Genomic DNA, 13,699 nt, shown 5'->3' on the forward strand with positions numbered 1-13,699 from the left:
GGGCGGGATCCGGTGTCGGCGGCAGCTGCCAGTGCGGCGGGCGCGGGCGCGGAGGAGCGGCCCGCGGGGCCGGCTATTAATAACGCGGCCGCGCAGCCCGGGGTCGCGCAGCCATGGCCAGCCCGGAGCCCCGGCACGGCGGGGACGGCGCCGCCCAGGCCGCGAGGTAGGACCGTGCAGGGCCCGCGTCGCCGTCCTGTGGGGTGGGGACGCGGTCGAGCCCCCGCCAGCACCTCTCTCCCGGCGGGGGGTGGTGGGCCGGCCGGGGTGTGCCACTGGCGCCGGGAGGAGCCACGGGAGATGGGGGAGGCCCGGGATCCCCGCTGTGACTCCCGTCCGCTGTGACTCTTTATAGGGCGCCCCCCACCCCCAGTCCCGGGGCTGGGTGGGAATTAACCCTTTCAGACCGGTGTCATCAACCATCAAATGCCATTGGACCAGAGTGGCCAAGGACGCTCCTGGCTTCTTTTATGCCTCACCCCAAATGCAGCTGGAGGTGGAGGCCTCCAGTTGCTGAGTTCACCGTGCGAAAGAGACTTGGTGCAAGGCTGGGCGGCTGCCAGCCGGGAGTTAGGAGTCTGTTCTAGCAGCTTGCTTTCTCCTGTTTGGGGCCTGGGATGAAGGGTGGGGTGGGGAGGGTCCCCCGACCCAGACCAGTAGGGGGCCTTGGTTGCAGGAGCCATGCTCTGGACTGGAGGCCCTCCCCCAGCCATCCACACTGTGGGCTTACCACCGGTTAGCGGAATAGGGTGGCTTGGGGATTTGGGGCCAGTAGGGAGGATTTCTGCCCCAGGTCAGACTATAGCCCTGAAGAGGTGGAGATGCAAATACACACACCCCATCCTCCTTCAGTGTCATACACAGCCCTAAGCTGAGCTTAGTTTTACACATACAGTCACCTGTACTGCCATATACACTTACAGGTACAGACACAGTCAGATACACACCAACTCATGCCTGCACCGGGTCACAGACACTCCTAGCCACTGCCCGGATGCAGAGTTGGGAGCTGCTGGAGTCCTCTAGGGCCAGGGACAGAGTGGCAGAGGCAGGCTGCTCAGAGTCCAAGGACGCCTGAGATCAGGGGCCCCAGCTGAGCTGGCCCCCCTGGCCCCTAGGCCTCCCATACTCTACATTTCCCCAGCTCCTTACAGAGAGGCAGTGGTATGAGGGCAGCATCCAAGAGAGGCCTGGCATCGTAGGAAATGACAGAGGCAACATCAATGTGTGGAGTAACAGCGCTGCCTGGGAATCAGGAGGACAGGGTTCTACTTCCAGCTTGGCCACTCGACCTTGGGCAAGTTTCCTCTTTGGATCCCAGTTGGCTTCTGCCTGCCTTCCTCCTACACAGCCCCACCCTAGGATCCACAGAGAATGAGAACTATACTTGTCCTTAGGAAACTGACTCTCAGGGGACACTGACACACTGCTATAATACAAAGCACTAAGTGCAAAGATGAGCTACACACAGAGTGCCTTGAGAATGCAATAATGGGTTTGTCTGCGAAACACTTCTCAGGAGAGATGAAGTTTGAACAGGGCTTGAAGGATGAGTAGAAATTTGGGAGTAGGCAAATAAGTATATTTTGTTTTTGCTTTTTTAAGATTTTATTTATTTATTTGAGAGAAAGAGAGCACGCACACAGGTAGGTCGAGGGGCAGAGAGAGAGGGAAAAACAGACTCTTCAGTGAGCAGGGAGCCTGATGCGGGGTTCCATCCAAGGATCCTGGGATCATGACCTGAACCGAAGGCAGCTGCCTAATTGACTGAGCCAGTCAGGACCCCATAGATAAATATATATAAAGATTTATTTACTTACTTACTTACTTATTCATGAGAGACACACAGAGAGAGGCAGACACAGGCAGAGGGAGAAGCAGCCTCCCCTGTAGGAAGCCTGATGCAGGACTTGATCCTAGAACCCTGGGATCACCACCTGAGCCAAAAGCAGACACTCAACCACTGAGCCACCCAGGCGCCCCATAGATAAGTATATTTTGAATGCTAAGCTCAGTTAGACCTGCTATAGCTGTTGTACCTGTTTCAGAACTCATGCCTATTCTGAGAACAGAGTGGAAGAAGGGAGCTCCGTCCAGCTTTGGAGCTGGATGCCATCTTCTCTGGGCTCCACCACTTACTTACAAGTCATGGAACTTTGACTGAGTTCTTTACTCAGTGCTTTGGTTTCCTCACCTACAAAATGGGGGTAAAAGATGAGCATCATATAAATGACTATTTGTGTAAAAGACTTGGAATAGTGCCTTGAACACAGTTATGTCATTCCAGGGAGCATGTGAGGGTTGTCTGCTGAGAAAGCAGGGGCTCTACTGAGGATCAGGATGGGTCTGGTTGGCGAAGCAGGTGCATCCTCCCTGACACTAGGAGCTCTAACCTTTCCAGGTAGTGTAGGATTGTTCTCTAATCAGATGTGGTACAATGAGCTGTATTTTCTCAGCTGGAACCTTTAGACAAAGTGGGCTAGGAGTAGGAGGTGTAAAAGTGTTAACGCATGTTCTGGATTGTCAAGCACTGGGTGGGTGGCAGGGTGTGAGATGAGGCTGAAAAGGTATGTTGGGACCACATCTTTAAGGGCTTTGAATCTATGCTAAGCAGTTGGCTGTCTGTGAGTGAAGTGGTGCAACACAGCTACGTTATAGCAAGCCATGGTGCTTAGAGAATAGACTGGCATGAGAAGGAAGAAAACCTGCTCAAAGGCTGCACACTTGTGCAGGTGTGCGGCAATGATTTGGAGGAGGGCCCTGGCAAGAGGATGAAGAGGGGGCGGAAACTGGAAACTTTCTGAGATAGGTCAGTTCTCAGCAACTTGGCTATGTGGGGGAGAGAAAGAGCTGCTTAAAGGTCATTTGCCTCAAGTGCCTGGATGGCTCAGTGGGTTGAGCGTCTGCCTTTGGCTCAAGTCATGATCTCGGGGTCCCTGGATCTGTCCTGCATTGGGCTCCCTCCTCAGTGGGGAATCTGTTTCTCCCTCTCCCTCTTCTCTTCCCCCTGCTCCTGCTGTCTCCTTCTCCCTCTTAATTAAATAAATAATTTTTATTTAAAAAATATTTATTTATTTGAGAGAGAGACAGAGATAGTGACAGAGCACAAACAGGGAGGAGAAGGAGAAGCAGACTCCCTGCTGAGCTGGGAGCCTGATGTGGGGCTGGATCCCAGGACCCTGGAATCATGACCTGAGCCAAAGGCAGATGCTTAACTGACTGAGCCACCCAGGCGCCCCAATAAAAAAAAATCTTAAAAAAATAAAAAAAGATTATTTGCCTCATCAACCTGATGTATGGGGATGTACTTCTCTGAGCTGCAGAATACAGGTGTAGCAAGCCCAGGGAGGATGATTTGGGGGCAGTTGAGTTTGAAATGCCAGGTGACACCAGGTGAAGAGATCTAAACAACATCCTTACTGGTAGAGTGATGGGAATGAACCGGGTGACTGTTGAGGCTATATTCAAGTTTTAGGTTTCAGGGGGTTGCATGAGGCCAGTGATGTCCAGGGCCTGGTGAAGCCACACTTATAGTTTCCAGAGGGCCATCGTGAGACACAGAATGGAAAGCCAGGGATTCCTGGGGTGCTAAAGAGGAGGTCAGAATACACAGTGACTTAGAATAAAAATAATCCGAGGGCACCTGGTGGCTCAGTCAGTTAAGCGTCTGACTCTTGATTTTGGCTCAACTCATGATCTCAGGGTTGTGGGATCCAACCCCATGTCAGGTTCTGTACTCAGCATGGAGTCAGCTTGAGATTCTCTCTCTCTCCCTCTGCCTTTGCTCCTCCTACTGCTTATGCATGCTCCCTGTGTCTCTCTCTTTCAAAATAAATAAATAAAATTTAGAACAAAAATAATCTGTAGCGAGGACTTAGAGCTAAGATATAGAGCTTAAAACCTGGACACAAGTAAATTCAAGACAGATAAATTCTTCGATACATGGGGCTTTTCATTTATACTTTATATCCAAAGTAAGTTTCTTGAAAACTCCACCCAAATTTAGACTGTTTTATAACTGGTGCCTGTGGAGTACCTGAGTTCCCTTGAGCAAATTAATCTCTTTTAACCTCAGTTTCTTGATCTGTGAAATGGGGATAATAAATATAACTACCTCATAAAATTGTTATGAGGATTAAATGAGTTGATCAACATTAATCATTCAGAGTAGAGCCTGGCACATATAAGACCTTTATAATTGTAATTTATTGTTATTATTTCCATGGTATTTTGTATTTTCAAAGAATTGCTCAGAGATCAAAGGTAGGTAAGATGCATTTGAAACAGGAACTGGTTAAACCAGCAGGCCACTGGCCTCTAGGTTAAGGAGTTTATCAGAATCACAGATTCTGAATTTAAGAGCCTTTGACAGGGGACACCTGGGTGGCTCAGTGGTTGAGTGTCTGCCTTCGACTCAGGTCATGATCCCGGGGTCCTTGGAGACCCCATCGGGTTCCCTGCATGGAGCCTGCTTCTCCCTCTGCCTGTGTCTCTGCCTCTCTCTGGGTGTCTCTCATGAATAAATAAGTAAAATCTTAAAAAAGAGAGAGAGAGAGAGAGAGAGAGAGAGAGAGAGACTGAGACTTGGACAGGCCAGAGGATGGGCCAATTCTAACAAGATGAATGAAGTTTTGTTTTATGTTTTGTTTTGGAGAAGGAGAGAGCGGGGGACAGGAAGGGACAGAGGGAGAGAGAGAGAGAATCTCAAGCCAACTCCACACCCAGCACAGAGCCCGATGTGGGGCACAGTCCCACAACTCTGAGATCATAACCTGAGCGGAAATCAAGATTCAGATGCCTCACCAACTGAGCCACCCAGGCACCCCAACAAGATGAATAGTTTTATAGAACAAGAGATGTGGTTTAAAAGCATTTGGTGCAACAAAGTCTTAAGGCTTTTAGTCATCTCAGCATTTGCAGACAATATGATAGAGCTGCCCTGAGTTGGCAATATTGACCTTCATCAATAAGAATATAGTGTCCAAAGATTCATTGCTCAGAACACACCTGGGTACCGCTTCCAGTACCCATCCCCAAGGAACAGTGGCAATCTGGAGCCTAGTCAGAAAGAGGTGACCCAAATGAGACTAGACACTGGCATGCATGGAATAATTGAAAGATGTTCGTTTTTTTCGGATGTCTAAAGAACTTTCATGAGCAAGTAGTTACATTTGTTTGATGCTAGGAAGAGGAATCAAGTCTAGGTAAAAATTGCAGACAAGGGGCACCTGGGTGGCACAGTCAAGCATCTGACGCTTGGTTTCAGCTCAGGTCGTGATCTCAGAGTCGTGAGATCAAGCTCCGAGTTGGGCTCTAGGCTCGGCTTGGTTGGAGGTCTCCTTGAGTTTCTCTCTCCTCCTCCTTCTGCTCCTCCCCCCATCCTCCCTCCCTCACTCTCTGAAATAAATAAATCTTTAAAAAAATTGCAGAGCAGATTTTACGTCAACACTAGAATTTTCTTATGACAGTGGAACAAATAGTGGTGGCTCAGGTGTGAGTTTCCTGGCCTCAAAGGTGTGTAAGCAGAGACTAGACAAAGATGTAATGTGGATGCTGTCAGGGGAACTGAGCAAAGGATGTACAGGGGTAGAGGGATGGAGTGGAGGGAGCAGACAAGTGCCGTCTGAAATGTGAGATCCAGGTGTGACCCTAATGGCTCGCAAACCATCCTGGGACCGTGGCTGTCCTCTCACTTTGAGACCTTTCTCTTGCAGGGAACCAAGAGCAGAAGCCAGTTCTCCTGTTGAAGAGGAGAGCTCTGAGTCCCTGCATGAGGTGGGGACTTTGGATCTAGATGCTACTCTGTCTTTGAAGGGGACTTTGAACTTAGATGACATTCTCTATCTGGGGGACACAGGTGACCTCGATGAGATACTCTATGTGGAAGAGTTGGAGAAGCCTGAGGAGACGCTGTACATTGAGGAGACCAGGCAGCCAGGTGAAGCACTGGGCACGGATGAACCTGTGAACCCAGAGGAGATCCTGTATGTGGAAGAGCCCACGAAGCCAGAAAAGATCACAAGCCCAGAGCAGACCAGTGATGAGGGAGAGATGGTCACGAGCGAGGAGAAAGCTAGCCCTGAGGAAGGCCTCAGTGCCGGGCCTAGTCCCAGCACAGAGAGCCTGAGCATAGAGGACCTAGAGTTGCTAGAGGAGCGTTTCCAGCAATGCGTCCAAGCTGTGGCCCACCTGGAAGAGGAGAGGGATCAGCTCATCCACGAGCTCGTATTGCTCCGGGAACCGGCCCTCCAGGAGGTACAGCAAGTCCATCAGGACATCCTAGCTGCCTACAAACTGCATGCCCAGGCGGAGCTGGAGAGGGATGCACTAAGGGAGGAGATCCGGCTGGTCAAGCAGAAGCTGTTCAAGGTGACGAAGGAGTGTGTGGCCTACCAGTACCAGCTGGAGTGCCGCCGGCAGGACGTGGCCCAGTTTGCCGAGCTGCGGGAGGTGCTGACGACGCGGGCAGCTCAGCTCTCGGAGGAACTGGCCCAGCTCCGGGATGCCTATGAGAAGCAGAAGGAGCAGCTACGGCAACAGCTAGAAGCACCTCCGAGCCAGAGGGATGGGCACTTTCTTCAGGAGAGCAGACGGCTCTCTGCCCAGTTTGAGAACCTCATGGCCGAGAGCCGCCAGGGCCTGGAGGAAGAGTATGAGCCTCAGCTGCTGCGCCTCCTAGAGAGGAAAGAAGCTGCGGCCAAAGCGCTGCAGAAAACCCAGGCCGAAATCCAAGAGATGAAGGAAGCTCTGAGACCCCTGCAGGCAGAGGCCCGGCAGCTCCACCTGCAGAACAGGAACCTGGAGGACCAGATCACACTCGTGAGGCAAAAGCGAGATGAGGAGGTGCAGCAGTACAGGGTAGGCCCAATGGGCGTGGACAGGAGTGCAGCCCTTTAGCCTAGGGAAGGAAAAGGTGACCCGGCCTTCTGCGGGGGCCTCTCCTGTGTAGCAGGAACAGCTTATTACTTGGGGCGTCCACTCACTCCACTCTTCATTGCACTCAGTCAGGCCTGTGCCAGGGGCTGAAAAACGTCTGCACTCCTAGTGTACGCAGCCCTCCCAACACCATGGGTCATTGTATCCTCTCGTTGATCCTCCAAATCAAGTATTATCACTTTCATAGATGAGGAGAGTGAGCCGTGGAGTTTTGCACTCTGGTCTTACCAACCCTGAATATCTCAGTGCACTTTCCATGGTACAGTTTTCCAATTCTACATGATTCCTGCTTGGGTACAGAGAGCCAGAGGGGCTGAGGCTAGGTGGGATGGTCCTTCTCTCCCTCCCTGCATATTCATCCTCAAATCCCACCTGTCTGATCTCTGCCTGAAGCTTCCCAGTTTTAAAACTGGGATGAGGGACACCTGGCTGGCTCTGTTCAGTAGAGTACACAACTCTTGATCTTGATCTAGAGATTGTGAGTTTGAGCCCCACACTGGGTGTAGAGACTTAAAAAAAAAACAAAAGAAAAGTGGGATGAAATCTATAAAGCTCTATTCATTTTCCTTTTTTTAAGAAAAAAATATATTTAAAGATTTTATTCATGAGAGACACACAGAGAGAGAGAGAGAGAGAGAGAGGCATAGACATAGGCAGAGGGAGAAGCAGGCTCCATGAAGGGAGCCTGACATGGGACTCGATCTTGGGTCTCCAGTATCACACCTGGGGCCGAAGGCGGCACTAAACCACTGAGCCACCCGGGCTGCCCCAGAAAAAAATATTTTATTTGTTTGAGAGAGAGAGAGAGAGAGAACACATGAGCAGGGGGGAGAGGGAGAAACAGGCTCCACACTGAGCAGGGAACCCTACATAGGGCTCGATTCCAGGACCCCAGGGATCATGACCTGAGCCAGAGGCACTTAACTGACTGAGCCACCCAGGCACCCCTTTTTCCTTTTTTGTGCATTATCACCATTTCACTTATATTTGAGTTACTTCTGATTAAGTGTGAGCCAGTTCTAATCTCTTTATAAACAAAGTGGGATATAAATACTAAGTGAAAACAATATTTTGTCTCTCTCTCCCACAGACTGTGAGCTTTCAGAAGGGAGTATGGTTTACTTATTTCTGCCACTCCAGCTCGGAGTTAAATGCTGATGTAAGCAATGCTGACCACTGTGAGAGCCTTTTAGAGGAGTATTTTCATCTTTTGAAACACATAGTCCTTTGGACAAACTTAAAAAGCTTACACCCCTCCGCTTTTGATACATCCTTCAAGGAACAGACTTCTGTTGAAAATAGCTGCATTCACTTCACTCAAGATTATCAAGCTTTCTGGAGCTTGTATTATGAAAGCAATGGGGTTTTTTGGGCTTAATAATGAATGTACGTGGGTACTATCCTCAATCCTCTCTCCCACTGTGTTTTTATTGGTTCACAATCTAGTGAAAGAGCTCCCCTCCACCCCCAAATGAATACTATCCTCAATATCTTGTACTCAGACATTACATTAATAATTATAATGCAGGGGAGAAAATACCACATAATTTAAGAGAGGTGCAGGTAAGAATGCTATAGAAATTATTTTAGTTATCAGTTAAATTAGAGAACATTTCATGGAAGAACAGGTGTTATTTGAGCTGGGTATTGAAGTTTAGGTAAGATCTTGACCGGTGCTGTCCAAAAGAAATATGCACGCCACACGCAGAATTTTAAACTTCTTTGTAGCCACATTAAGAGTAAAAAGAGGGACACCTGGGTGGCTCAGCGGTTTAGCACCTGCCTTCGGCCCAGGGCGTGATCCCGGCATACCGGAATCGAGTCCCACATTGGGCTCCCTGCATGGAGCCTGCTTCTCCCTCTGCCTGTGTTTCTGCCTCTCTCTGTCTCTCATAAATAAATAAATAAAATCTTAAAAAAAAAAAAAAAAGAGTAAAAAGCAGGCAGCCTGGGTCGCTTGGCGGTTTGCTGCTGCCTTCAGCCCAGGACGTGATCCTGGAGACCCGGGATTGAGTACTGTGTCGGGCTCCCTGCATGGAAGCCTGCTTCTCCCTCTGCCTGTGTCTTTGTCTCTCTCTCTGTGTCTCTCTCATGAATAAATAAAATCTTAAAAAAAAAAAAAAAAGGTAAAAAGAGGGGTGCCTGGCTGGCCCAGTCGGTTGCATCTACCTTCATTTGGCTCAGGTCGTGATCTTAGGCTCTTGGGATGGACCCCCTGCACCTGGCTCCCTGCTCAGCAGGGAGCCTGCTTCTCCCTCTTCCTCTACAGCTCCCCCTGTTTGTGCTCTAATAAATTAAAAAAAGAATCTTAAAAAAAAGTAAAAAGAAATAGGTGAAGGTAATGTATTTAACACAACATATGCAAAATATATAGTGACCTTGCTGCATGTGAGAGGTGAAAAACTGAAAGGTGATTTGAACTGTAAAGGTAGGTTGGGGCAGATTATATTGGACTCTGAAATCCAGGAGACTAGGGAATGTGGATTTCATTCAGTAGTCAGCTGTATCAGTAGAGGTATTTGATTCAAGGGAATAACATGATTGCCTCTCTTTTAGAAAAAGTAACTGGTGGCATTTTATAGAATGGGCTGGAGACCTAGAAGCTAGAGGACTAATCAGGAAGCTACAATAGGTAAGAGGAAGAAATGGTAGTGGGAATAGGAGGAAGGAGAGGGATGTGAAAACAAATGCAGGATAATTGTGGCCACTGAATGAAGGGGGCAGAGGTGAGAAGTCACAGAGGGTGCAGAGATCTCAGGCAAGGCTAACTGGGACAGTGGTGCCATCAACAGAGAATCCTCTGGGGGAGCTTTTTAATTTTTTCAAGATTTATTATTTATTTTTTAAGAGATGTTCTTTGTTTATTCATGATAGACACACACACACACAGAGAGAGAGAGAGAGAGAGGCAGAGACACAGGCAGAGGGAGGAGCAGGCTTCCTGCAGGGAGCCCAACAGGAGACTCCATCCTGGGACTCCAGGATCACACCCTGGGCGGAAGGCAGGTGCTTAAACCGCTGAGCCACCCAGGCTGCCTCTCTTTTTAGAGATTTAGCTCATTCATTTGAGAGAGAGTGCACACAAGCAAGAGGAGGAGCAGTGGGAGAGGTTGACTCTCAGAAGCAGACTGTGGTGAGCGCCAAGCCCTATATGGGGCTCAATCCCACAATCTTGAGATCATGACCTGAGCCACTATCAAGAGTCAGACACCCAACCCAATCAACTGAGCCACCCAGGTGCCCCCTCTGGGGGAGTATTCTGACACAAAACTTGGTTGTAGAATTCCACCCCGCTCCTGTGTATTTTCATCACTGGATTTGTTTCAGATCTGATGATCGGTGCAGCTTTCCAAAGATCATTCTATTAAAAACACTCGATGAATGTCTCCTATTGCTATATATATCATAAAGTGAGAATCAAGGTCTAAGTGGGCAAATTCTTTTTTCTGAAATGGCTTCCCAATCTGCTTGCTAAAGGTCACTATGGCATCTACTTTTCAAGGGTACACTTCACTCTTGCAGTTGTATACTTTGTCTATCTGTTCATTCAACAGATACTTAGTGCCTACTTACCATGTGCCAGGCAGTGAGTTAGGTGCTGGCAGAAGAGATGAGAAATAGCAGGGGGAAGTAGTTCCTGCTCTCAAATACCTTATAGTCCAGAAAGGATACCAGATAAAATGAATACATTTCATAATATATAAGGCACTTGATTTTAAGATGCACTGTGACCTGAGATGTTAAAATGTGAAAGCCTTAGCATCAGTGAATTAATATTCTTAAAAAAAAAAATTTATTTACGCATGAGAGAGAGAGGCAGAGACACAGGCAGAGGGAGAAACAAGCTCCACGCAGGGAGCCTGATGTGGGACTCAATCCTGGGACTCCAGGATCATGCCCTGAGCCAAAGGCAGATGCTCAATCCCAGCATCCCAAGAATTAATATTCTTCAATGTGATAAGCACTGTAATACTTGTAGGAATAAGGCACAGTACCAGTGAAGTAGGTATAATTAGCCCTGCCTGGGGAAACACAGGGGAAATTTCATGATTAACAATAGCTAGCATGTATTTTTGGTTCTTTACACGTATTGATTCATTTAATCCCTACCCGTCATTAAGATAGGTACTGTGTGAAAAATAGAAAAGAGATGATACAGAGAAGTCATTTGTTCAAGGTTATATGGCTAGGAGGTGATGGAAGGAGGATTCTGACCCTGTGCAGTCTACCTCAAGTTCACATTCAATTTCCACAAGGTGTTTGAACTGAATCTTAAAGATTAAATTCATTGGGTAGACAAGAGAAAGGCATTCCAGGCAGAGGGGACAACTTACCCCAAAGCAGGAAAACAAAAAGACATTAAGGGAAGGGAGTTCCGTGTGGCTGAATCATAAGGAGCGTGAGCAGTAGACTATGTGGCTGGAAAGGTAGATTGGGACCAGACTTTAAAGGGTTTTATGTATTAAGTCAGTGGTTTAAAAAAAAAAAAAAGTCTGGTTTTCAAAAACCAACCAACCAACCAACCAACCACCGGATTTCTCCAGAGCCACATACCCTTTTCCCCAAACAGAATTTTTTTTTTTTTTTTTTTTTTTTAAATTCTTTATTTATTTATGATAGTCACACACAGAGAGAGAGAGAGAGAGGGGCAGAGACATAGGCAGAGGGAGAAGCAGGCTCCATACACTGGGAGCCCGACGTGGGATTCGATCCCGGGTCTCCAGGATCGCGCCCTGGGCCAAAGGCAGGCACCAAACCGCTGCGCCACCCAGGGATCCCCCAAACAGAATTTTATATGGAATACCAATACATAAAACAGGTCAAACTGAGTAGCTACTTTCTAATTGTGGCAAAGGCACTTCAATATGGTCTCCTCTTGGGATTTCATGGAAAACCGTGAAGAGCCACTATCAGCTTTGCCCCTAAAGAGCTGATAGATATGACAGCAACAAAGCAGTTTTAGGGTATGAGCTCTAAGCCAGTGGCAAATCCTGACTACTTTTTTTTTTTTTTTTTTTAATTTAAGTAATCTCTACACCCAACATGGGGCTTGAACTCACAACCTCGAGATCAAAAGCTGCTTGAGCGGCCCTTCAGATTCAGCCAGCTAGGCGCCCCTGGCTCTAACACTTCTAACTGGGAAGCTTTGGACAAATTACTTGACCAGTGACTCCACTCCCTTGCATGTAAAATGGGATTAGTAATAATACACATTATAGGGCTGTTGGAAGGTGAGTTAGGTAACATTTGTAAAGCACTTGCAATGGTGCCTGGCACATAGGTACATACTCTTAAAAGTAGCAGTGGGCAGGAGTTGAATGAATTGAAAGAGTCCAGGAAGACAACTTAAACCTCATGAGGGAGAGAGTGTAAGATATGTGAAGTAAAAGGGGTAGGATCTGGTGATTAGTGCAGAAGGTGGTATAAGGAATTGACCAAGAATGTTGTCCAAGTTTTTAAACTGAAATTGGTAGGTTGTTTATGCTAAACTATGGAATGTTTACTATCTACATATTTCACATCAAGGCATTATGCATAGGGTGCTGGGCAGGAACCTACAACCTGGGAGTGAGACATGAATAAAAAAGATAAATAGTAATGTAATATAGCAGATGCCATCTCAGTGACAGACATGGAAGGAGTAAAGGCAGAGATCTGTGAATGTGTCAAGCTAGAGCAGTGCTGTCCAATAGAAGCATCATGCAAAACACAGATGGCATTTAAAATTTTCTAGTAGCCACATTAAAATAACCAGGTGAAATATTTCACTTCATATATACAAATATTATTTCAATATGGAGTCAATATAAAAATGTGAGTTATTTTATTTTTTGGTGCCAAGTCTTAGAAATCTGCTGTGTATTTATACTTAGAAGTACATGTCAATCCAGACCAGCCATATTTCCAGTGCTTGATAGCCATGCGTTGCCAGTAGTGGCTTTTTTTTTTTTAAGATATCATTTATTTAGGGATGCCTGGATGGCTCAGTGGTTGAGCGTCTGCCTTTGGCCCAGGACGTGATCCCAGAGTCTCAGGATTGAGTCTCACATCGGGCTTTCTGCATGGAGCCTGCTTCTCCCTCTGCCTATGTCTCCACTTCTGTGTCTCTCATGAATAAATAAAATCTTTAAAAAACAGAAATAACAAGTGACAAATCCCAAATGAAGGAAATGTCAGACTTTAAAATATCACAAGAGACTTCTTTTTATGACAAGATGCAAATCTTTTTAAAACCTAGGTGAACTGGAACGTTTCCAATATAAATATAACAAAAACAACAACAACAAAAAAAAAACTTACCCATTTTGGCCTAAACGGAAAAAGAAAATCCAAACTGAAAACGTACAATAGAAATATAAAAAGTATTTAAAGAGTGTTACTAAGGTTTAAAACAACCCAACAACAAAATCTTTTTTTTTAAGATTTTATTTATTCATGAGAGGCACAGAAAGGCAGACAGGCAGAGGGAGAAACAGGCTCCCCGCAGTGAGCCTGATGCAGAACTCGATCCCAGGACTCCGGGATCAGGACCTGAGCCAAAGGCAGGTGCTCAACCACTGAGCCACCCAGGTGTCCCCTAGTAGTGGCTTCCATACCACACAGTGCAGTCTAGAGGAAAGTGTTCACATGAAAGAGTAACGGAGGTTGTAGTGAGAGGTAGGGGTCAAACTAGAGGGGGTCTGAATGCCAGACTCAAGAGGTGGAAAGCCTTTGAAAGACTGAGAAGATAAAGCAATTTTTAGAATGTTAATCTAGTGGAGCT

The 13,699-nt window shown here is 47.1% G+C and overlaps 1 protein-coding gene across 6 annotated transcripts in view; it reads left to right on the forward strand.

Moving 5' to 3' along the window:
* Nucleotides 1-13,699, forward strand: part of SYNC (syncoilin, intermediate filament protein) — an 18,927-nt gene continuing 5,228 nt past the window's right edge. For 2 of the 6 annotated variants that reach the window (XM_072827204.1, XM_072827207.1), the window contains exons 1-2: nt 9-166; nt 5,715-6,858. In XM_072827204.1, coding sequence (XP_072683305.1) covers nt 114-166; nt 5,715-6,858 — 1,197 coding nt within the window. In that variant the 5' untranslated portion in view covers nt 9-113. Of the gene's footprint in view, nt 167-5,714; nt 6,859-8,026; nt 8,096-13,699 lie in introns of all 6 variants that reach the window. The other 4 variants (XM_072827202.1, XM_072827205.1, XM_072827203.1 and 1 more) reach the window with 4 other exon arrangements.

Source organism: Canis lupus, chromosome 5 (genome assembly GCF_048164855.1).
Source record: "Canis lupus baileyi chromosome 5, mCanLup2.hap1, whole genome shotgun sequence".
In the NCBI taxonomy this organism is placed as follows: Eukaryota; Metazoa; Chordata; class Mammalia; order Carnivora; family Canidae; genus Canis; species Canis lupus.